This window comes from Gopherus flavomarginatus, chromosome 21, assembly GCF_025201925.1.
Source record: "Gopherus flavomarginatus isolate rGopFla2 chromosome 21, rGopFla2.mat.asm, whole genome shotgun sequence".
Taxonomy (NCBI): Eukaryota; Metazoa; Chordata; order Testudines; family Testudinidae; genus Gopherus; species Gopherus flavomarginatus.
Window position 1 is genome coordinate 13333963 of NC_066637.1, and position 22532 is coordinate 13356494.

Here is a 22532-nt window from a genome sequence, read left to right on the forward strand (position 1 = left end):
TGTGTTTACTAGCAGCATTAAATCCTCTCTTCCACAATTATTTCTCTATCCCTGCACGCACACACACACATGGGCTTACTGAGAAGTGAAGAAAACACCATCAGTTTACTGCTGGAAAAAACCAGGAGAAACTATACTTTACCCTGGGTCCTTAAATATTTTTGAAAGGGGACTTTATAGAAAGGAGGGAACTCCCTGCCCACCTCCCTCTGCCTGAATTCCCCTCCCCCTTCACTAAAGATAACTGACTCAGGCATCTTCTAAAAATCCTGTGCAGATCTTGTAACTTTAAACCTGGTCTGAGATCATAATTTTAGTGCTGGCCAAACAGAGTGCAGAGGGCGGGCCTGACTCTTTTTTTTTCCAAGACCACCTTAGATAGCCTCCCACCCCTGAGTTAACAAAAAATGCTGACTCCATTCTCAGTTACTTTTCTTTAGCTATATAGTTATCACTCTGGGAAAACCTACCCCTCTAGCTACTGCACTCAAAGGAATATTTGGAACCCCCAAGTTTTTCCACAGTGATTTCTGCTTGTGATTTCAACTTTCCCCCACGCTGTCTCTAAAATAATCAGAATTTGGAATAGTTTCATCCCAAGATTGGAAACCTATTCTCTAACAGAACTACCAAAGATGTTTATTCAAACTCAACTCCTCATCTTCCTCCTAGGGAGCATGCCCTTCAGGGTGTTTGCTGAAGAAGGTAAGAAGAATCCTTTGATGAAACTATTTCCAATGATTTGTTGTAATTAACACAGATTGTGTTGTTTTTATTCATTTGCAGCGGGACTGGTCTGTGTTTATGAAGCCCTCCCTTTTGAATTCTTAAAGCCACTGTTGAGTGAGTGTCTAACATGAGAGAGACACATCCAAGTTTTCAAACTGGTAAATTTTACTGAGTGTTCAAAACCAGTTTTTGTGCATGTTGCCTTTTACACAGGAATGCAAGGGAGTGGGGAACTATTATAAACACTCAGTGAAAGCATTACATCAACAGCCCTTGAAAATGTCTCCAGTTTTACCATGTACTGTGTGCAGGAGGATACTGTCAGCAATGATTTCGTGTAACTGAAATTAAACAGTGGAACCTTTGATACCAAAGCGATTTTTATTCGAAGAACAAATTCTTTGTAACCAGATTGCACTGTATAGTTCGGTGCACTGTAGCGATGGAGGACTTTCACACTCCTTCACTTTCAAAGGGGGGGTTGCTAATGCTGATTTCACTATAAGCATGTTTGACTGTATTTCCATATAAACAAGTATTGTGACAGTTCTTGAGGAAATGTACGAAATGGCAAAAATTATTGATTAAGACAGGTTCTAAGCAAATGTAACTAGACTCTGAAATGTGCTCTGTGCCTGCTCAGGAGGAATACATTTTGCAAACTATGTCTTCTGAATGTTAGGTATTAGAAGCATGAAATACCCTGCATTCTTAGAGTTCTTGGATTTTTTTATCCAGCTAAAATGTATAGGGGTAGATCTGATCACTTACACTAAATAGCAACAAAGAGTCCTGTGGCACCTTATAGACTAACAGATGTGTTGGAGCATAAGCTTTCATGGGTGAATACCCACTTCGTCAGAAGCATGAGACGCATGGCATGTGTCTGACAAAGCGGGTATTCACCCATGAAAGCTTATGCTCTGATACATCAGTTAGTCTATAAGGTGCCACAAGACTCTCTGTTGCTTTTTACAGATCCAGACTAATACAGCTACCCCTCTGATACTTTACACTAAATAGTACCTTTAGTCCATGATGAGTCACATTGAAACTGAGTAATGTGCTATTCAATATAAATCACGATATCAGAATCTGGCCAATAGGTAATTAACATCAATGGGGTTGCAGTGGTGTAATATAGCGGGCTTTTGCCAACAGAATTCTGCATGACAGGCTACTATTTTTATAAAATGTGTTAATCATGCCCAGAATTTTCAAAAGCAGAAAAATATTTTGCAAGCTTTTGCTTTTGGGAAGCTACTGAAGATATTGGACCAGATCCTCAGCTGAATCAGCACAGTTCTGTTACAACCTGTGGCGCTATGTCAGTTTATATCAGCTGGAGATCTAGCCCACTGTCATTGGAACCGCAGGTGCTCAGCACCTCCAAAAATCAGGCTCAAGGTGTCTCAAGTTGGGCTCCCAAACTTTACAGCAACCTAAAGTCAGTGGACACTGTTGAAAATGTTTGTCTATTCCATTTTGTGTTCGCCAAGATAAGCACACATGGCTCAAATCTCCATTACCCTGCACCTCCTTGTATAGTCATTTACATCACTGCAAAGTGTCAAACAGTATTTTTCTGATTTAGCATCATTTTACATTAGTTTTTGTACTTACTTTCCATCGGTATAAATGACTCACGAGCAGCAGAGAAATGGTGAATCCGCCCAGCGCTGCTGCCCAATTTTAAATGCACCAGAATATCCAGCTGTGAAAAAATGAAGCAGGGAGATATGTAATTGCTATCTGTAATTACTGTAACCAGTTTTTGGGATGTCAGAAATGCAGCCGAAAGAGGGCTTTTTTAGTTGTTTAAGAAAGGAAAAAACTCTTACTTTCCCTGAGCGCTGACACAAGGAGTGTGGCTGCGACAGAGTGGGTGTTGTGCCCATCTCCACTGAATGAGTCACAACACTACAGTTCAAACTGTTAGCCAAAAACATGTTTAAACACAGCTCTTGCTGGCAAAGTGCTAGCATGGTTTTCCTGGGCAGCTTGGATGAAGCTGAACTCTGGTGACCTCTGTTACAAGTTGGTTTACAGAACCGTGCTATAGACTGGGGAGCATTTTAATAGTCTAATCTGTCATCTATTTTGGGTTAAGATTTTTGAGACACACAATTCCAAGTGGGTGCAGCACCAACATTGGTTGAATCTGCGTCTGGTGTAGTACCACTTTGTCATTTAACTTGTACCCATTAGTGATTATGGATAAACAAATCCCACAGGACTAATACAATTTCCTTGGCCAACATAAACTAAGCTGATGATTTATTTATTTATCTGTTAGACAGAGTTGTGTTTAAACATAATTATTCCGATCTTAATTATCTCAACCTCTGGGCCTGCAAAACTGGCTGGAGATTTTGTGGAAAGGGTCTTTCCTTGTAAGATTTCTGGTACTTCTTGCTTCCGCTTAGGCTAGAAATAAGCCTGGCATTGTCTCTGGGTGGCATTTTGGCCTTTCCATTTCTGGACCTGGACAGAATCTGAAAGGGCAGGTTCGGTTTGAGTTTGGGACAAAGTTTTAGAAAGATTCTTAAATGATCTTCCCCCAAGCTACTTAGTGCCTCATATACCCAACCCAAGACCTGCCGATAATCCCCTCCTATACTGGTATTCCATATCAACCACTGTACCATTGAAGCAGGTTGGCAGTATCAGCTACTTCCAAGTCTCTGAGTCTTAGCCAAAGCCAGATGTGCACAAAGCATCTGGGGCACTTGTGAGCCAACAAGCCTTCAAAACATATGATTTAAAGACAGCAGCCAGTGCAGACCGAGCAATGGAGAATACCAGCAAAAGTACAAATAGTTTTGTGAGGAAAATCTGTGAATCCTATGGGAACAGCCAATAATACAGAAACATTCTCAGCCCATGGATGCTAAGGTGTGTCTGCATTTCAAGATGGAAGTGTAAATTCCAGCGTGAAGAGACATAAATGTGCTAGCTTGAGAGAGGGAAGTTGTGGCAGCACAAGTGGTGGGAGGAGTTAGCTGCCCTGAGTACATACCTAGCATCGTGAACAGGTACATACTTGGCATGGCTAACCTCTCCAACTGCTCACACAGTGCAGCTACACTCCGCTTCCAGCGAGCTTGCGTGAGAATGTCTCCTTGAGCTGGAATCTACATCTTCATCTTGAAGTGTAAACGGACTCCATCAACAACATGGCCCACAATGAACAAAGAGCTATGTGAACTTTTCCTTTGGCCTTTGTGTCTGTCTTAGTATAGGGGAAAAATTCCCAATTCAGTTAAGAAATAGTCTTCCAGTGGATATCAGCCCTTATTGCAGAGAATGGACATTGTTTGCTTTGTTCTCCAATCAAATTCTCCACGTTAGTTAAAAGAAAATGAAAATTAAGTCCTTGAGTCTGTGTAACGTCACTGGAAAAGAAAATCTTCCCATTTAAAGATCACAGCAGTTCTTTCATTTGCTGAAAGTGCATCCTGAAAGCTGGACGCAAAGGCTAGATCCTGAGCTAGTGTAAAACAGCATAGCTCCACTGGATCCATGGACTTACACCAGCTGAGAATCTGGCCCTAAACAATTTACCAGCAAAGATAAACCACTGTCTGGCACCATGGCTGTGTATCAAAGAGACAAAAGTACAGTTACAGATCATGATAAACAATTACAGAAAGCATAGTCCAGAGCAAACAGGCTGCTGGACTCCACTTTAGTGTACTTCCTCCTCAGGACATTGTTTTAAGCAAGCCTGAAGCCACACACTCATACACCACAGAAATCTCATAAACAGACACAGACACACCCACAATTAATGCAGCAGCAGAGCTCTCACAGCTGTTTAGAGCACAGTTTGGTACCCTGTGTTTCTCAGCAAGATGAATGGTTGGGAGGAAAGGGGTGGGGTGGGGGGGGAGGTCTCCCAAACAGGAAACAAAAGAGAAAACCAGTAACAAACATTTAGAATTTATTTCAAACACGATGCCTCAGACATCTGGCCACAGGCCTCAGAGGGGACAGCAGTAATGGAACCACACTGATGTTGGCATTGTTTTCTATTGCCTTATACTTTTTCATCTCACTAATACCCAGAGAAGCTTTCTGTGGCTAACAAACTCTGTAATATCCACCAGAAATTACATCTGACAGACTTTGAGGGCAAAAGAGTCTATCCACCACTTCTGTCCCACTTATACTGTCTTATGAGGACTTCAAAAGTGTGTAGGCCTTGAGCTAACACTCTGCAGGGGGTAGATTTCATGCTGAATGCTTTCCAGAAGGGCCTTCATAATTATGAAACCCATCCACATACTATGTGTGAGAGATGGAGTGTATATGAGCGTGTCTTGCTGACTACCCGGAGAGGTACATCATGAATAGTAATAAATCTTTGTGAAAGCCAAATTCAAGTCCAAACAGTTTCAAATTTCTAGTGTTGAGCATATGTTCAGAGAAAACAATAAATATGGACATTAAGAGGCTGATTCAGCAAAGCACTTACGCATGTACTTAAAATTAAGCATGTGTGTTTAAATGCTTTGCTGAATCAAATATTTGGGAAGGAAGCAGTTCCAGGAAAGGCTTCTTTTATTGTAATACCAATGATTCTTCCTAGCCATTGTTTCCTCTTTTTTCATATTCTTTATTCTGCTTGAATTGTACATAGATTCAGTGTACCTTCTGCTATGAGATGAGCAGCGTGCTGCATGCACTGTACAAGAGGCTGACACACCACCTGAATTTATACTGTTTGCTTATGTACTTGTCAAATTTAGATCCCTGGGACTATCTGAGTGCTGCACTCTGCACTCCTGTAGTGCATGGATGAGTGCAGTACGTTACTGTACTGTAGTTTCAGATGCCAGGTGCATACCTTTAAGAGGCTAATACAAGACAGATTCACACCCAATCTGGACCTTGAAATCTGCAGTCTTGGTGAACTGCTCAAGCCCCAGAAAGCTGTGTTTCTGGCTCCTCTGGAGGCTGAGATATTCAAAATCTACTACGCCTGCAGATGGGGCAGCTGTTGCAATCGTGGGACAGCAACAGTAGTGGCTTAGCTAAATGCTACAGGCATCAGGCATCAGTAGATGCTAGGTGAGATGCATCAGAGGGGTAGCCGTGTTAGTCTGGATCTGTAAAAGCAGCAAAGAGTCCTGTGGCACCTTATAGACTAACAGACGTTTTGGAGCATGAGCTTTTGTGGGTGAATACCCACTTCGTCAGATGCATTTAGTGGAAATTTCCAGGGGCAGGTATATATATATATATATATATATACATACACACCTCCAAAATGTCTGTTAGTCTATAAGATGCCACAGGACTCTTTGCTGCTTTAGGTGAGATGCTACATTCATGGGACTGCAGTACTGAAGACAGAGGATTTAATAGACCAACATGGAAGACTCAGGAGACAGCATGACTGAAGGTGTAAAAAGCCCAGATGACTTGAGAGGTTTTTTCCCAGCTCTAACTCTATAAGGAGAATATTGTAAGGAACTATCCTGCAATGGGAGGTGGTGATCGAATCAACAATATTGGTCTTTTTCCTGACATCTTTGGTTCTATGGCTGGTTTTCTGCTGCAAAATAAAAAAAGCTATAATCTCTGAATAGTAAAGAGTCACTCTCCCTCCTTTGGCTTTGCCTCATATTCATGTCTATTGGTCATTTTCAGGATAATAGTTCTCCAGAACTCTAGTCATTTTCCCTTGCATCTGCCCCAGTTAGAATATTACTTAATTTTGCAGGTGTCCTTTATATGAGCAAAGTTAAGCACAGTATTGGAAAGCTCAGAGGATTTACTTAGAATCAGCTGTTTCTTTGCTAGCTGGCCGTGCAGGATTAGACTCAGAGATGGAAAAGTGCCGGCCTCGTTCCTCTGGCTAGACCCATCAAGGCACCAGAAACCATCTGCTGCGGGGTGTGGCGGCCAGATACACCAGCCACAGGAAATGTTTCCGACAGTTCAGCAAAATGTTGTCATGCAACACAAACCACATGGAGCGGCTGGACGACAAAGCACGTTGCAACATAAATCAGGCCCCATCTGGATCCCATACTGTGCATCAGGCACTTGCTTTCAACAAGAAGATACTTTCTTAGGTTCACAGAGTTCTCCCATTCACCTGCCTTCAGTGCCAAAAAAACCCAAACAAACAGACCCCAAGTCCATATGTCAGTACATGTATTGGGCACCAGCATCAGGCACTCCAGGGTTTAATTGACACAGACCACATCTTCCTAAACAACAAAAACAAAATCAGGGCAGCGCCTTTCAAAATGTCACTGCACAGCCACGTGTCATGCCATGATTTTCAGTCACAAACTACCATTAAGAATTATAAGACAAAAGAGCCAACAGCACTCTGAAAACAGCCATGCAATGCTTCCGAATAGTCCACTGTTGCTCCTCTCAGGATTTTATTCTGAGTTTCATGATATTTTATATTTTTGTTAAAGCCTCAGCTGCTGGAGTCATGTGTGTAAGTGAGAACTTCAGCTTCATTTTTAAAAAGTCATTTTCTAGTTGCAGAGAAAAAAAAACTTGAAAATGTGACCCCTAACAGCTCAAAATCCAGAAGGTAAATAAAAAGAACCTCAAATGTATTATTTTTCAAAAGGCCATGATTTTTAAGCTAATAGGATTATTTGGGGGCCTGACCCGTGATTTTTCAGTTGGCAATAATGTGGAACCCACTCAGTGGGTTACAGATTCTTTGTACTTAAACTCTTAAGTAACTGTCATGTAAGAACATGAGTACATCAGAACAGTCATACTGGGTCATACCAAAGGTCCATCTAGCCCAGTATCCGGTCTTCCAACAGTGGCCAATATCAGGTGACCCAGAAGGAATGAACAGGACAGGTAATCATCAAGTGATCCATCCATAATAGAAAACAACGCATTGCACATGTAGAGAGAAGTGAGCAGAGGTGGTAGGGTTGGATCTTATTCTGGATTAGGTTTAAACTGAGATTGAAACCAAATCATGGACAAGAAGATTGGATTTGAAATCTAGAGAGCTGCTCTTGTGAGATTTTGTTCTCAAATGTCAGAAACCCTGTGAGATCAGCTGTTTTTGTGAGTTTTCCACCACTTTTAATTTCCGTTTCCAGAAGTGGCCATATCAGAGCAAGTCCCAGAAGAAAGGCTCCTTGCAGATTCAGAACTCAAACAATAAGGGGCAAAGGTGGGTCCATACCCAGGGATTTGAATCTCAGACTCATGGGGGTTAGATCTATGGTAAGTAAAGGATATATAGGGATCACTTTGCCCACTACTAAATGGCAGCTGTCTCTGGAGTAGAATGAACGAGCTGCATATTACACACATTAACACTATGAATGCAATAGTTTACGGCAAGAAGTGAAGAACGCTGTCTCCAAAGGGGAATTTCAGCATGGAGAATGTAGTTACTTCAGGTAGAATTTGGTCCGGACACTTAGGTTAATACACCCATTGTTACAAACAATGCCATAGGATCTTTAACAGCCATAGGTGCTCAGGAAGTCTCCCTTCCAAGTACTTACCTAATACTTCTTTTGTGGTTTGGATACAGTTAATCAGATTGAAAGTTCCATTTTTTCAGCATGAACTAAATCTGTGGTAGCATTCATAAACTGCAGTGTCTGCAAAGTAGGCTACCACATAATATTTAATTATAACATGCCAAGATGGGGAACTGGTGGTTTGGGTCCGACTGAAACACAAGCATTTAGTTAGCCCATAATAGCGGGTATTTCATTGGCCTAGATGAAGATTTCACCATGGCACCATTGGGGGTATTATTAGACACAAATAGATTTTCCTTGGTCTAACTTTCTGATCCCACATTATTGGTGGTGGTTTCTCTCAAACTTCCATCTTTGCCTCCCAGACTTAGCCCTCTGGTAAAGAACGTTTTAAATAAGAAGCGACTTTGCTCCTAAAATCTGAGAATAAACCCTAAGCACCAAAATTGTCTGATATCATAATGGAGATGACTGTGCCAGGAGAGAATTTGGCCCTACTAGAAGCATGATGAGCAGTAAGGACGACATTAGCCATATTGTAGAACAAATGTGGCACTAAGTTTTCTAGTACAGCCCAGTTCTTAAACAGCTCCGTTAAGTGGAGAGGTGTTTCCTCTTCCTCAATAGCATAATTTTCATGCCACACAATGGCACCGTCTAAGCTAAAAATTAATATGTACATTCATAAGACCTCATATCTTGCAATAACCATTTTAATACAAGTAGTGACATGTCAGCTCTGCTCCTTTAAATTAAATGTACAAAGCAGTAAGTAGAGTTGCAGAGCCTAACTCTGGCTTTAGTTCTATGCACATAAAGAGCAGAAGCTGGCCCCAGATCTTTGGCAAAACTATCCAAGCAACATTTTGGAGAGTGGCATGGCGAATATATTGCTTCCCATCTTGGAATCATGTACAGGTGTCTTTGCTCCTATATTGCCTGAGAACACCACAGTTGTATCCTGCAATATTTTTCCAAAAGAAATTTTTATTGACCGTAAAGTCTTTCCTTCCAGAAGGAAAAACCAGGGTAGTTTAGCTTCAGCAACATATGACTCAGCAACTAATGGGATAATCTGCCAGTTTTGCCACCTCCACCAGTTTCGTAAATAGGATTTTTCAGGAATCTAAAAGTCACAGTCTTTTGAATATTAAGAAGAACTTTGTGTGTGGAATGAAGTCTGAGACCATGGAAATTGTGAAGCAGGTGACCAGTTTGCATCTAGAGCTGAACCTAGAGGTTGTGAAGTGCCACCTAAACCAAAATAAAAGAAACTGGTGAGTTTCACAGCTCTAGCTGAAAATAATGTTCTTCAAAAGCTCCTATTCCCCGCCCACCCACCCACACTCTTGTTCCGAATCAATCTTGTACTAGTTTGTATCCAATAGGTAGCAATTAATTTGGGGATGGAAAGAAGCCAGGTTTCCTCCAAGCTTAGGGTAGCATGTGTAGATGACGGTCCCTTGGCTTTCATGAAAATCTCTACGCTGTGTGATGCAGTGTGGACTGCACCTCCCAATGTTTCCTGATGTGACATATGGAAGCTTGATAGGTGGTTTTGGTATCTTCGGTCTTCTAAAGCTTCTTTGTTTTTCTTGGAGATACCTGAGAGACATGCTAACTGACATCTGTCATGCAATTCCTGCTCATTCTGTTGACCTACACAGCAGGCCTACTTTGAAAATAATCATAAGAGGCTTCTCCAGGAGATTGTCACACCATGATAAACAGTGAACCATGAACTCATCTTTTCAGATGTGGGCCATGGGATGTCTAAGCATTTGAAATATTTTCAAAGCAATACTGAGCTTTCAAAGACATTGTGTCTGGTTGTGGTGTGAGAAGTTGCAACTCAATAGCAGTTGGGGGCTGTGAACTGGAATGCACCCATTTAGAATTTGGCAATGCACAATGCATTGATTAATCCACATCTGCACCAATCTACAACTGAAATAACAATGACAAGAGATGAGGCAGTGGTAGGAGGGAGTCATGGTTCCAAAGGGGAATGTTTATGTTTACAAACTGCTTGGAAATAATAACAGAAATGGATGTCAAACTGAACTGCTGCTTTCTGCAGTGGTTCCCCCTAAAGTCTGGATCAGCTTGGGTGAAATTTATATCTGTGCACATGGTCACTAATGGACCAAGCCCATGCACTACTTAAGTCCCAATTAAGCCCCCTTTTGAAGGCTTAAGGGATGAATGGGTGTTGTGCTGAACACTTGCATGAGGTGAATTTCACTCCCAGTGAAGATAGTTTCCTCCCAGATTTGTTCAAATATTTTAAACTTGGGAAAGCTTGAAGGTGAAATCCGAGTCACATTTTTTCCTCTCCTGTGTGCTCACATTGGTTTGTAACCAAAAGATTACTTGTTAGTCAGGCTACACATGCTGGTTTATTACGGTAAGAGCACTTGCAAGCACTGGGCCTTCTACACTGCTTTTATGACTGGAGAGGTGCTCATAAATAAGGGACTGCCCCAGTTGCGTAAGTTTTCTCCAGTATGACTCTTGTGATAAAATCCTGGCCCCATAGTAGACAATGAAAACATTCTCATTGACTTCAGTGGGGCTGGGATTCCAGGCTTGGTCTTCACTGACTCAGGACTTGTCTTCACTACGGAGACAAATCGGCACTGCTGCAATCGATACACACTAGTGAAAACACACTCAATAAATGGGAGACTGCTGTCCCATCAATTTCTGTACTCCATTGACATAGTGTAGTGAGGACCCCACAGTAAGTAGATCTACGTCGACTTGAGTTATGCTACTAACAACCACCAGCTGTAGTGTAGACCACGCCTCAGATGGAGTTCATTCCTTGTGTACAATAGTATACATGTGGAAAATGCATTTAACTACATTGGTCACTGTGAATTCAGATTTAGGGTTGACAAACGTAACAGAGTATGAAGTTTTGCAAACCTCTGGTTTTTGGGGTCAGAGAACTAATGAGAGTTTACAAACCCTTTTCACTTGCAACTGAAACCCAAAAATAAATAATAGATTTTAAGGCCAGAAGAAACTGTTAGATCATCTAGTCTGATTCCTTTATAAACACAGGCCACAGGATTTCACCCAACTTCCAATATATTGAGCCCAATGTTTGATTATCTGCCAAAAAGGCATCCAGCCTGGATTTGAAGACATGGAGAATCCACAACTTCCCTTTGTTTGTAGTTTGTTTCAATGGTTAATCACATTCACTGTTATAACATTATGTTTTATTTCTAATTTGAATTAATCTATCTTCAGCTTTCAGGGATTGGTCCTTGTTCATATGTTTTTTTTTTGTGTGTGCTAGATTAAAAAGTCCTTTAGTACTTGATATTTTCTCTCCATAAAGGTACTTATATGCCATGATCAAGTCACCTCTTTATCTTATCTAATCGAAGATAAAGAGATGGAGCTCTTTCAGGATGTGCACTATATAAATAACTAATGCAAACATACAGACAAAGACAGATTTCTTACACTACCTTTGGCATACAAAACTGGATTATTTCACTGCCCCTCATGTCTCTCTTTGTGAAGCTCACTAATGCTCTACTTGTTCTGCTGCATTGTTTCCTTTCAGTGCCCACAGTATCAAGTAATTCTTAAGGGCTGAAAGCCGTAGCACTGCCAACAGAGTAATTAATTTTCTTGAATGGGGTTCTTGTTATGCATGTACTGAACTTCTTTCACTTCCCATGTGGGGTTTTCCTCCATTCATTGGTTTTCTCCATCTGTGCTTATTCTACGACTAGTGTATAAGGGATGTTTTTTCAGTTGGGAGCGGGATTATAACTTTAACTGATCCTGACAAGTTCCGTTGTTGGACTCTCAAGCAGATGTTTCTTGGTTTACACACAGTATATACAGCATTCTAATCCAAATATTGTAATGTAAAGACATTACTTTGTAAGCCCAAAGAGGGCTGAAGACAAAGTATTTTATTCTGTATCTGCATTTAGACTTTCTGTTCAGTAACTGGATTTTTCTTTTTAAATATTTGATGTTCAGTAGCCATTTCAGATCTGGAGAAATGCCTTTATTAAATAATTTATGGTTTAGAGCTGCTCCAGGGAAACATTTAATATGTATCAGTATTTGCTCTTTTAGAACATCTTCAAACATAGAAGAGAAAAATCAAACAATTTAAAAAAAATAATTTAGATAGAAGGATTTTTACAGTATTTTCCAACACAAGATTATTATTATATTATAAGATCACTGGGGCAGTGATGTTATGCGAATACAGTGCCTAGTAGGGATGTAAATATCAGGTAAAAAATTAACTGTTTAAGCAATTAAAAATATTTCATTTAAATGGTTAACCAATCGGGCGTGGCTGGGGTGGCTCCAGTCAGGGAGTGTGGCTAGGGCTGCTCCAGCTGGGCGGCAGTGCTCCGGCCACTCTGGCCAGGCAGCATGGCTGGGGCCACTGGGGTCAGCGGGCCAGCCGGCGCGGGGCTGCTAGGGTCAGCCGGATGGCCCAGGGGTTAATGGTTAAGGCGAGTTAGCCGGTAAGACTAATGCTTACCGGTTAACATTTTACATCCCTAGTGCAATGGAGCCCTGATCTTTGATTGGTCAAGGTGCTACCACAATACAAATAATATACACTATTCCTTAATACCCTGGCTCACCAGAAACAAGTAGTAAACAGTCCTTCATTCATTAACAGCACATAGATCTCAGGAGATAAATAATACTTCCATGTAGAATAAAGAGATAAGTAAGGAGATGGATAATGGGCTATACAGACTTACGTATGTAAGATGCAAGTTCAAATTCACCCTGGTAGTGACTGAAAGCTGTTACCCTTGGTGGCTGACTGGGGTCTGTGTGAAATTGCTTCAGTGATCATGATCTACTTACCAGTGGACATCATGGAAAACTACTGAAATTCATGCGCATATGAACTGTCTGAGCAGAGAGAACAATCAGGACTGAAGTAGTCCATCATTCAGGTCCAGGTTTTCAGAAGTGACTAGTGATTTTAGTTGCCTCAAATTTTAGGTGTGCAAAATGAAATATCTGAAAGGGGCCTGATTTTCAGCATATGGGTGCTCCGCACTTTCTGAAAATTAAGGCCTTCAAATTGTCTCTCTAGAGGAAGTTTGCATGGGCTGCTTCCCTTCTGTACTTGTTCTGGGCATTTATATAGGAATTTAGATCAAAGTGTTCAAAACTGAGTGTCTAACAGTAGGGTCCTAAATCCATATTCAGGCACCTAAATAGAATCTATTTAGGTTCCAAAATCTATATTTGTGCTTCTAAACAGAAACTTCTATGTGCCTAAATATGGATTTAGAAACTTAACTTTAGATTCTCACATTTCAAAATCTAGGAATAAATCCTCATGGCTGTCAAGGCACTATACATTCATCTACACTGTAATAAAGAAAAAATAGTGTGTATATTAAATCAACTGTTCTATAAAACCATTTCACAGAAGAGAGAGAATAAAGCAATGACCCCCTAATGTCAGACATACAAGAGATGAGGCTGCTATTAAGATAATCTAATAATAATTGGTGCAAATAATTTCCCCCTAAATAAAATATTAAAATTATGTGGTAAGCCGTGCTTGCTAATAGCGTCCTGTGAATAGCTTCCCTCTTTGCTCACACGCAAAGCACTGCAAATATATCACTTGACACTGTAAATCACACTGGGACATGAAAGGTACTGAATAAAACAATTCTATTCATTAAACATATTGCAGGAATACTGTGAAATAAAAACTACCCAATGAGGGAAGCAAAAAATCAGATACTGATTGTTCAGAATACTCTGATTATTAACAGGGATGGTTTTCAGATTTTTGAGCCCCTTGGTCAGGTTAATTTTGGGTGAACCAATTCTCTGTATTTTCCTCTGCCACAACTCCTTTTTTCATGCCCTCTCCAGGCACTAAACTTATCCAACACCAGTTCTATGTCAAATCTGGGCCTGTCACACAAGCTGGTGTACAGGGTATATACCGTACCTGTGGTGTTCCATAAGCACGTCTTTGGATTAAACAAAATCTGTCTTGGTAAGAAAACACTAAGGCCAACTGTTCCAAAACTTGCATGTTTCCAGTATGGCACCAGCATCCATACTTCAGTCTCACTGATTTCAATGGGACTCTTAGTGTGCTTAAAGATACATAAATGCTTCAGTGCTTTCCTGGATCAGGGCATTAGTACCTCAGTAGGTAGCGTAGTTTTCAGAGTTGTGAGTACCAACAGCTCCCATTGAATTCAAGCCTTAAAACTTTGTACATTTGAAGCTTTGTCACTGCCTACCCTTCCAAAAATCACTAGAAATAAATGATGAGTACTATGGGAAAAGCTAAAGTTACAAAGACATAACTAATGTTGGGGGCTCAGAATTTCACCTATTTTTTCTCTTTGATCGCTAACATTTTGCATCAGAAAGGCCTGAAACTCTGAATATTGCTGGTATTCGAAGCCTTGAGCTGAGAGTTTCAAGAGGAGATGGGGATGCTCAGCATCTTATAGGACTGGACCAGTATTTTGTTTTCTGTACAAAATCAGATGTTAAGTTGATTTGAAGTCTATACAGTAGCAAACAGATAAATTGTTTGACTATCATCGTTATGGCATTCCATTGCGGTTTAGTGAAATAGTCAGGACAACTGTCTTAATTAAATTATTTCTTGATAGAGACATTTCTAAAAAATGCACTGAAGCCCAGACTGGGGGAATATATATAGTGCAGTATGTGTTCGAGGAAAGAAGAACTGGACATGGAAATCAGTGAGTAATTTAGAGATCACTCCACAGCACTTGAAGAAATTTTGTGCAGAAACCAGATGCACGCTGAGCACCTCCATCAAGTGTTTAATAATGCTAGTCGTGGTAACAGGCAAACTCAGTCTAATTTAGAATTAAACTATATCCAATTAAACTTGCTTCTAGGGACTTGTCTTTGTATTATCCTTAGTGGAGAAGTGCAAAACCTTCCCAAATACATGCCTCTAAGAGTCCTCTTCACGGTTCAGTGCTCTTTCAGATGAATTCCAATGGCACAAGAGAGCATCTGTTCATTGTTACTTTAAGTCAATCACAGGTGAGTATTGTTTCGGCATCCAGGGACCGCTCTAAAAAGCAAAATCCTACTTCTTCCATGATAAGGCAAGCATCATGAGTTCCGTTTACAGTACCTGGTGGACTCAGCACCTCTGGCCAAAACTCTAGACAAACTTCAAACATTGTAAATAAAGAACAGCTGATTTCTTGGCCAGGATGTTTAATACAAACCAAAGACTTAGGCCAAAAGGTTAAACCAAAGTATATTGCTACTATACATGTGTAGACATATACATAGTGTGACAAAGTTCCTCCTCTGCTTTGGTGGGTCCTGTGCTTATTGGCAGATTTGCTCACCTCAGTGATCTCCCCCACAGTCTGGATCAGCTCCTCCTGTGTCTGATCAGGAGTTGGGAGGTTTGGGGGGAACTACTCTGGGTTCCAGCCCAGGGCCCTATGGATTTGCAGCTGTCTATAGTGCCTCTTGTAATAGCTGTGTGACAGCTACACCTCCCTGGGCTACTTCCCTTAGGTGTCCTACAAACACCTTCTTTATCCTTACCACAGGACCTTCCTCCTGGTGTCTGATAACACTTGTACTCCTTAGTCCTCTCGCAGCACAGCCTCTCAGTCTCAGCTCCTTGTGTCTCTTACTCCCAGCTCCTCACACACACTTCCTCTCCTCTGGCTCCTCCCCATCTGACTGGGGAGAGCTCCTTTTAAAACCCAGGTGCCCTGATTAGCCTGCCTTGATTGGCTGCAGGTGTTCTAATCAGCCTGTCTGCCTTAATTGGTTCTAGCAAGTTCCTGACTACTCTAGTGCAGACCCTGCTCTGGTCACTCAGGGAACACAAAACTACTCACCCAGTAACCAGTATATTTGCCCTCTACCAGACTCCTGCAATTGGCGCACACCTTCCTCCACCGCTTCCGAGGGCTCCGATACAACCGGCAGCTCTTTTACCTCCATCTGAGAGGTCTTCCGCAAGACCTCTCCGGGCTGCCGGTCTTCTACCAAGACCTCCTCCGGACCTGGAAGCTCTTTTCAACGACCAGGTCCGTGGCGGCCACCGTGGGGGTTGACCTCCTCGCAGAGCCCCTGCTACACAATCCTCAGCTTCGTGTGCAGGTGGCAGAGTCCCCCACGGTGTGCCAGAGGCTGGTCTCGGCGGGAGTCACCAGGGTCAGAGACCTCCTGGACTACGACCGGGGAGACTGGCTGGATCCCCTGACGCTCGCTCAGCACATGGGGCTCTCCAGACCTCGTACTCCCCAGCGCGTACTTCAGGAGGTGAAGGCCGCTTTACTGCCTGCTGCTCGGGCTTACCTCGACCGGGTCCTGCGAGAGGGCACGCCCCGCCCACCCTCCACCCCAGGCCCTGTGGACATTTTTATCGGGCCCCTGCCCCGTGGACCCAATCGGCCCCCTCACCCTTTCACTGCCAGCCGGCTGCATGATCTGCAGCCAGTTTTGTTCCAGACCGCGCCACGGAAACATCTGTACTCGCTCGTGCTCCATACCCTTCACTACCTCACCCTCGCGTCCCGCCCCGATACCAAATGGCGGGACCTCCTGCTGCCTCTCGAGGGTGAGGAGCCCCGGTGGGCCAGCTTGTACTCTGCCCTGGTCCTGAGGTCCGCTGGGGATATCAGTTGGCGGCTCCTTCACGGAGCCGTGAGCACGGGCGTGTACTTGGCACGGTTCACGTCTGTCCCTAACACCTGCCCTTTCTGTGGTGAGAAGGAGACCTTGGCGCACGTTTATTTGGAGTGCGTCAGGTTGCAGCCCCTGTTCCGGCTCCTCCTGAATATTTTCCTGCATTTTTGGTTGCACTTTTCCCCTCACCTTTTTATCTACACGCTCCCCATCCGTGGCCCCACGAAGTCGCGGGATCTCCTTCTCAACCTCCTCTTGGCCCTGGCCAAACTGGCCATCTACAACACCAGGGAGAGGAGGTTGGCCGACGGGATTTCCTGTGACTGTAGGGCCTATTTCCGTTCCTCTGTCTGCTCACGCATCCGGGCAGAGTTCCTCTGGGCGGCGTCCACTGGCTCCCTTGACGCCTTCGAGGAGCAGTGGGCGTTGTCCGGGGTTCTCTGCTCGGTGTCCCCATCAGGTTCCCTTCGTTTAGCCCTATGACCTCACTCCCGATCCTGTTTTTTCATTAGTTGTCCCCCGTAATTACTTGGTGTCCCAGACCTGTGGGTCCTCCCCTTAGGCTGGGGGGAGGCCCTTTAGAAGTGGGCGGGCTTCGCCTGCCCACCCCCGCTGGATGCCAATAGGATCAGACTCCTGCACTCCACCGGCCTGGGTCTGTCACAATAGCGATAGGTAGACATGGCAGTGGAGGTAAACTATCTCATGTTGAATATACTTAATTCAGAGAATGTTCAATTTAGCCATAATAAGTGAACATCAACTGAATCTCTAACTCATTTTCTGTGTTTCCCTTAGCAAGCACAGTTCAACTGGAAGATGAAACAGTATCAAACGATTTCAAAGACAGAAATGACTCAGAGATTGAAGAAAGGCCAACTCTGGTGGGTGTCTCTTGAACTGAGAATCTTCAGACCTAGCTGGCACTGTATTTCTTGTCTTCTTGCTTTGTCTTTTGAGCAGTCAGATTTTGAGCTTGTGGTTTTCTGGTAATAAGCGATGATTTGTTCCAAAAATAAAGGGTGGTCAAATACCAGTTTTTTGCTTTGCAAAAGTTTGGGTGGCGGGAGATGAAGCTGAAAATAATTATAACAACATTTGCTGAATTTCACAGAATATTCAGGGCTTGCTATGCACTGTCTTATACCAGTTCTGCCCTGGTGTGCCTCCATTGGCTTCAGTGGAGCTACACTGATGTTGAACTGATGTAACACAATGGACAAACAAATCTGTAAATTTCTATGACACTGGGTAAAACTCCCCTTTCCCTGCCTCTGCATTGACAATGTTTTGCTGTTAGTGATTGCTGTGGCAAGCAGTTCTAACTTTCAGTTGCATCAACTGTTGTTCCTTTACAGTAAAGTTGAATTAGTGACAATGAACAAAAACCCAAGGATTTAATTTTTCCCTTTAGAAACTGATGAACTGGCATATTGTCCTCTATACTGGAAATACTTCCCCACAGCTGCATTCCTAAAAGCTGGGCTTCATGGTGGACATAGCTTATTACTGATCAGTAATTCAGCATGTGTTTTTCACATTGCAAATCCAGACAGTCAAATATAGACTTATATTATAATTATGAAAACTTGTAAAACCCACGACAGCCAAACAGGGCTGTTTCTTTTCTGTCTTTGTGAAACATAGGGCTTGATTCTCAACGATCTTGAGCTGGGGATGAAAGGTACCTGTTTGTGGCTCCCTGATCATGTGGCTGCTTTGGACCCAGTCCTGGGGTAGATTTGAGCAGCCTAGGGGTTGCTGGACTGCAGCATGGTCACACTTCATCCCCATCAAGCCATTCACAGGAGGATCTGCAGGCAATTGCATAGGAGACTGCTATGCTTTCTATAGGCCCACAGGGGACTCCCTCAAACTAGGACAATAGGATACCTTTTCAGTCCCTCTGTGCTGCAGGAGTAGAACAAAAAGAGCAGAACTGACCTCAGAATCCAGACATTGGACTTTATGCAGGCGAGGAAATTAAAGTTCTGCCTTTATATATAAATGTTAAAGAGATTGGGTCTTACTTTGTCTCTCTCTTTTTACTTTCACTCCTCCCAGTTGCCTACAAAACTGCACACCATAAGAGACCTGTTCCCCTTAGAAGAGCTAATAACCACAGAAAGTATAGTTGCCAATAATGAAGACAGTGAGAACTCTACCGACGCGGATGTTGTCGAAAATTCTGAAGGTAGAAACCTTTGCTTGTGATTTTTAGTTTTACTCAACTGTAAGTTATGTTCACTGAGGTTCATGAACCTGTCAAATCCAGGCGGGGCCCATTCATGGCTTTGCACTGAAATCCAATGAATTCTAGTAGTTGCAACTGAGTTTTGCTTTGGCATATGAGGTTTGTTTCAAAATGGAAAGTCAAAGTGGAACTGGGATGACATTTGTCTAGCCTCAGGATGAAATGGTTCCACAGATCCCTGCAAAGCAAATTTCATACAGTTGTCTGGAACAGCCTCGCCATGAGCTCTGCTTTCCTAAGTATCTGCAGCCCTCCACCTCCCAAACTGCTGTTGCTCACACAAGCAGTTATTGGAGATGTCACTGCCCTCGGTCACTCCCTGTTCTACCCAGATATGGGAACTGGCTCTATCTGTTGATAAATAAGAAGACATTAGGTTAACTACAGCCCTCAAACAAAATTTCTGTCTTTTGTTGCTGGTTTCTTTCTCTGCTTTTCTATGCTGCAGTAGTTGCTTATCCTTGGACAGAAGATCAAACACATATGTTTAAAAATGTATGTTCTTCGGTCTCCTTTCCTGATTCTTTGTCTCTGCTACTAGTCTGGGCATCTCTTGACTTTGTTCATTATTAAAGAACAGAAGCAATGGTAGCCAACTCTGAATTTTACAGAGGGAGTTTCAGACTCACTGTCTAAACTACATGTGGGTGATTTGAGAACACTTTCCTCTAGGAAAGAAAACAGCAGTTGTGTTTCTTCTACTTCTGGTTGCTACTCAAGTAAGGAGTTAATAACACTGGCTAGAGAAAAAGATTGTGCAGCCTCTGTACAAACTTCCCACACACAAGCTTTGCCAATGCATTACCGTTCCAATCTGCAACACACTTGTTAGTTCAGGCTTGGTTCTTTATTAAGCAGAGGCTGTCACTCATGCCAAATTGTAGCAGATTTTTGGGGTGGATGCAGGCCAATGACTACTTGGAACTAGTATATGGTGACCAAATGATCTGGCCCCAAGTTTCTGGAGTTCAAAGGTATATGCATTAGTTAAGCCAACGCAACATCAAGTTCTTACCATTTTATTTATATACAGAGCCAGTTTTTTTAATTATTGAAAGAGGAAAAAAATTTGGTATCAGTCAAGTATGAAAAAAAAGGCTGTATACAAAGAATTTCTATCATTTAAGTCAGAACACCTTTTGTATTAAAAGTCTTCCAGTCTTCAAAATAAAAGCTGTTTCCCAACAACCATAATAATTATACTGTGCACAGTAATGCTCGCGAAACACTTCTATTCAAGGATCTTACAGTGCTTAACATTAATCAATATACAGCACCCCATTGCAAGGGAGCTAGTATTATCTTCATTTTACAGATGGGGAAACTGAGGCATAGAGAAGAAAAGTGACTTGCTCAAGGTCATCAGTGGCAGAACCAGGAATACAACCGAGATTACCTGCATTCCCAGCCAGTGCCTTAATCACAAACCATTCTGCCTCATAACAGCTGCAAGCCCTTTATAGGCAATCTCAACAGTCACCTAAAATAGAGAACCCTTCCCTAAATTAGTGCTATCCAGAATTTAATACCCAAAGAATCACTTTTTCATCAGGTGCAGCCTGAGACCCACCAACTATCTTCAGCATGATACCCTGAAACTGCATGGTGACACTGGGTCAGTATTCAACAATGCAGCATCTCCGACTCCATCTGATGATGAAGCAGCCTTTTAGCTTTCCCCATATCTCTTGTCCATTGAGAGAGGCGAGGTCTCCCCTTTCTCTCTCTCCCTTCAATCTTTTGGACACACAGGAAGAAGACCTCCTCTTAGCAGCTGAGAGGAGATGGAGAGGGTTTCTCTTTCCAAGCTGTTGGATGGCAGGGATTGTTTCTCCTCTCCTTCTTTCACCACCACCACCCCTTTCCTGGTTACTGTTAGGTGGGACAGGTACATGCCCAAGGGGGAATGCACCTCCTGGCAGCTCTGACACTGTCAGTGAATTTGATCAGGATCCCATCACAGGGAGTGTCAGAGGGAGCATCCTAAGGGCTTGTCTACACTATCAGCCCAATCAGCAGGCAGCCATTGATTCAGCAGGGGTCGATTTATCGTGCCTAGTGTAGAAGTGATAAATTGGCCGCCAATCGCTCTAGCGTCGACTCTGGTACTCCATCTCAACGAGAAGCACAAGGGAATCGATAGGATAGTTATTTACATAGATGAAGTTGCGTAACTTACATCGATCCCCCCCCATAGCGTAGACCAGCCCTAAGTCAATGTCTGAAGATCGCATTCAGGGCTTTGAACAGTCACAAATGTGTTATCACTGATCTACCCTATTTTTATTGGTACCTTTCATGTTAAGACTAAGAGGAATGATTAAATGCTTAGGAACTGTGAGAAGGAAAGGTTTGTGCATTATTATAAGCATTTTTAAGTGCCATAAAAGATTATGGCGTGTGCTGAGCCATTCTAGTAATCAGTGCCCAGTTTGTGCCAAAGAGCAAAAATATCTTCCTAGTGTCATACTTTTTCTGTCAAAACACAAACAAAACCGTCCTAAAAATGACACATTTTCCTTAAAACATTGGCATTGTGTCATAAAGTATCCTACAGCTGCACTGTCAGATTGCAAGCCAATAACAAGCTGTGCAGTACAAACTCGGGGGGGAGGAGGGGTTGGCCCCATGGAGTGCAGATACTGTAAGTGTAACAGATATGTTCAGGTCAGACAAGCTCATGGCATCCAAAACAAACTTGCCTTCCTGTCTGCTTAGGCATAAATCTAGAGCAGAATCTGAAACAAATAATGAAAGATTAACGTCTCTGGGCTCAAGCCTCAAACAAATCAGCCCAAGTTTGACTAGCCCACTTAAGGATCCAATGTAGGAAACAAAATGATATACCAAAGAAACTACACTAATTTTAATATCTGGAACACTGATCACTTCCCTGCCTGTTTGTTGTCCTGATTTTAACCAGGCAGGTGTCACTCTGCAGTTAGGTTAGCTAAGATATTGCTATGATTTATTATACAAAAAATTGTGTTAAAAGAACATTAAGGTTGCAAAGTCAAGCACTCAAAAGTTAGGAAATGCCACAGTTAAGGTTATCTGTGAATTTAATTTACAGTGGTGTTACAGCATTGAGATCAATAGAGCTACACTGGTGTTGATCCTGATTCACACCAGTTCAAGATCTCTTTAGATTTCAGTTTGTCTTTGGGCTGGCCTACACTCACAAGTTAGATCAACCTGGGGTGAAAAATCCACACCCCTGAGCGACGTAGTTAAACTGACCTAACCCCAGTGTAGACTTGGAAGAATTCTTCTGTCAACCTAGTCACCATCTCTGAGGTAGGTGGATTAACTGTAGTGACAGGAGAAATCCCTCCCGTCACTCTAGGGCAGCGGTTCTCAATCCATGG

At 42.5% G+C, this 22532-nt stretch overlaps 1 protein-coding gene across 3 annotated transcripts in view; it reads left to right on the plus strand.

Moving 5' to 3' along the window:
• The first annotated feature begins 261 nt into the window (after positions 1 to 261).
• Positions 262 to 22532, plus strand: part of PDPN (podoplanin) — a 32516-nt gene continuing 10245 nt past the window's right edge. The window contains exons 1-3 of one of the 3 annotated variants that reach the window (XM_050931574.1): positions 262 to 705; positions 17709 to 17794; positions 18975 to 19104. In XM_050931574.1, the coding sequence (XP_050787531.1) occupies positions 636 to 705; positions 17709 to 17794; positions 18975 to 19104 (286 nt within the window). In that variant the 5' untranslated portion in view covers positions 262 to 635. The remainder of the gene's footprint in view (positions 706 to 17708; positions 17795 to 18974; positions 19105 to 22532) is intronic. The other 2 variants (XM_050931573.1, XM_050931576.1) reach the window with 2 other exon arrangements.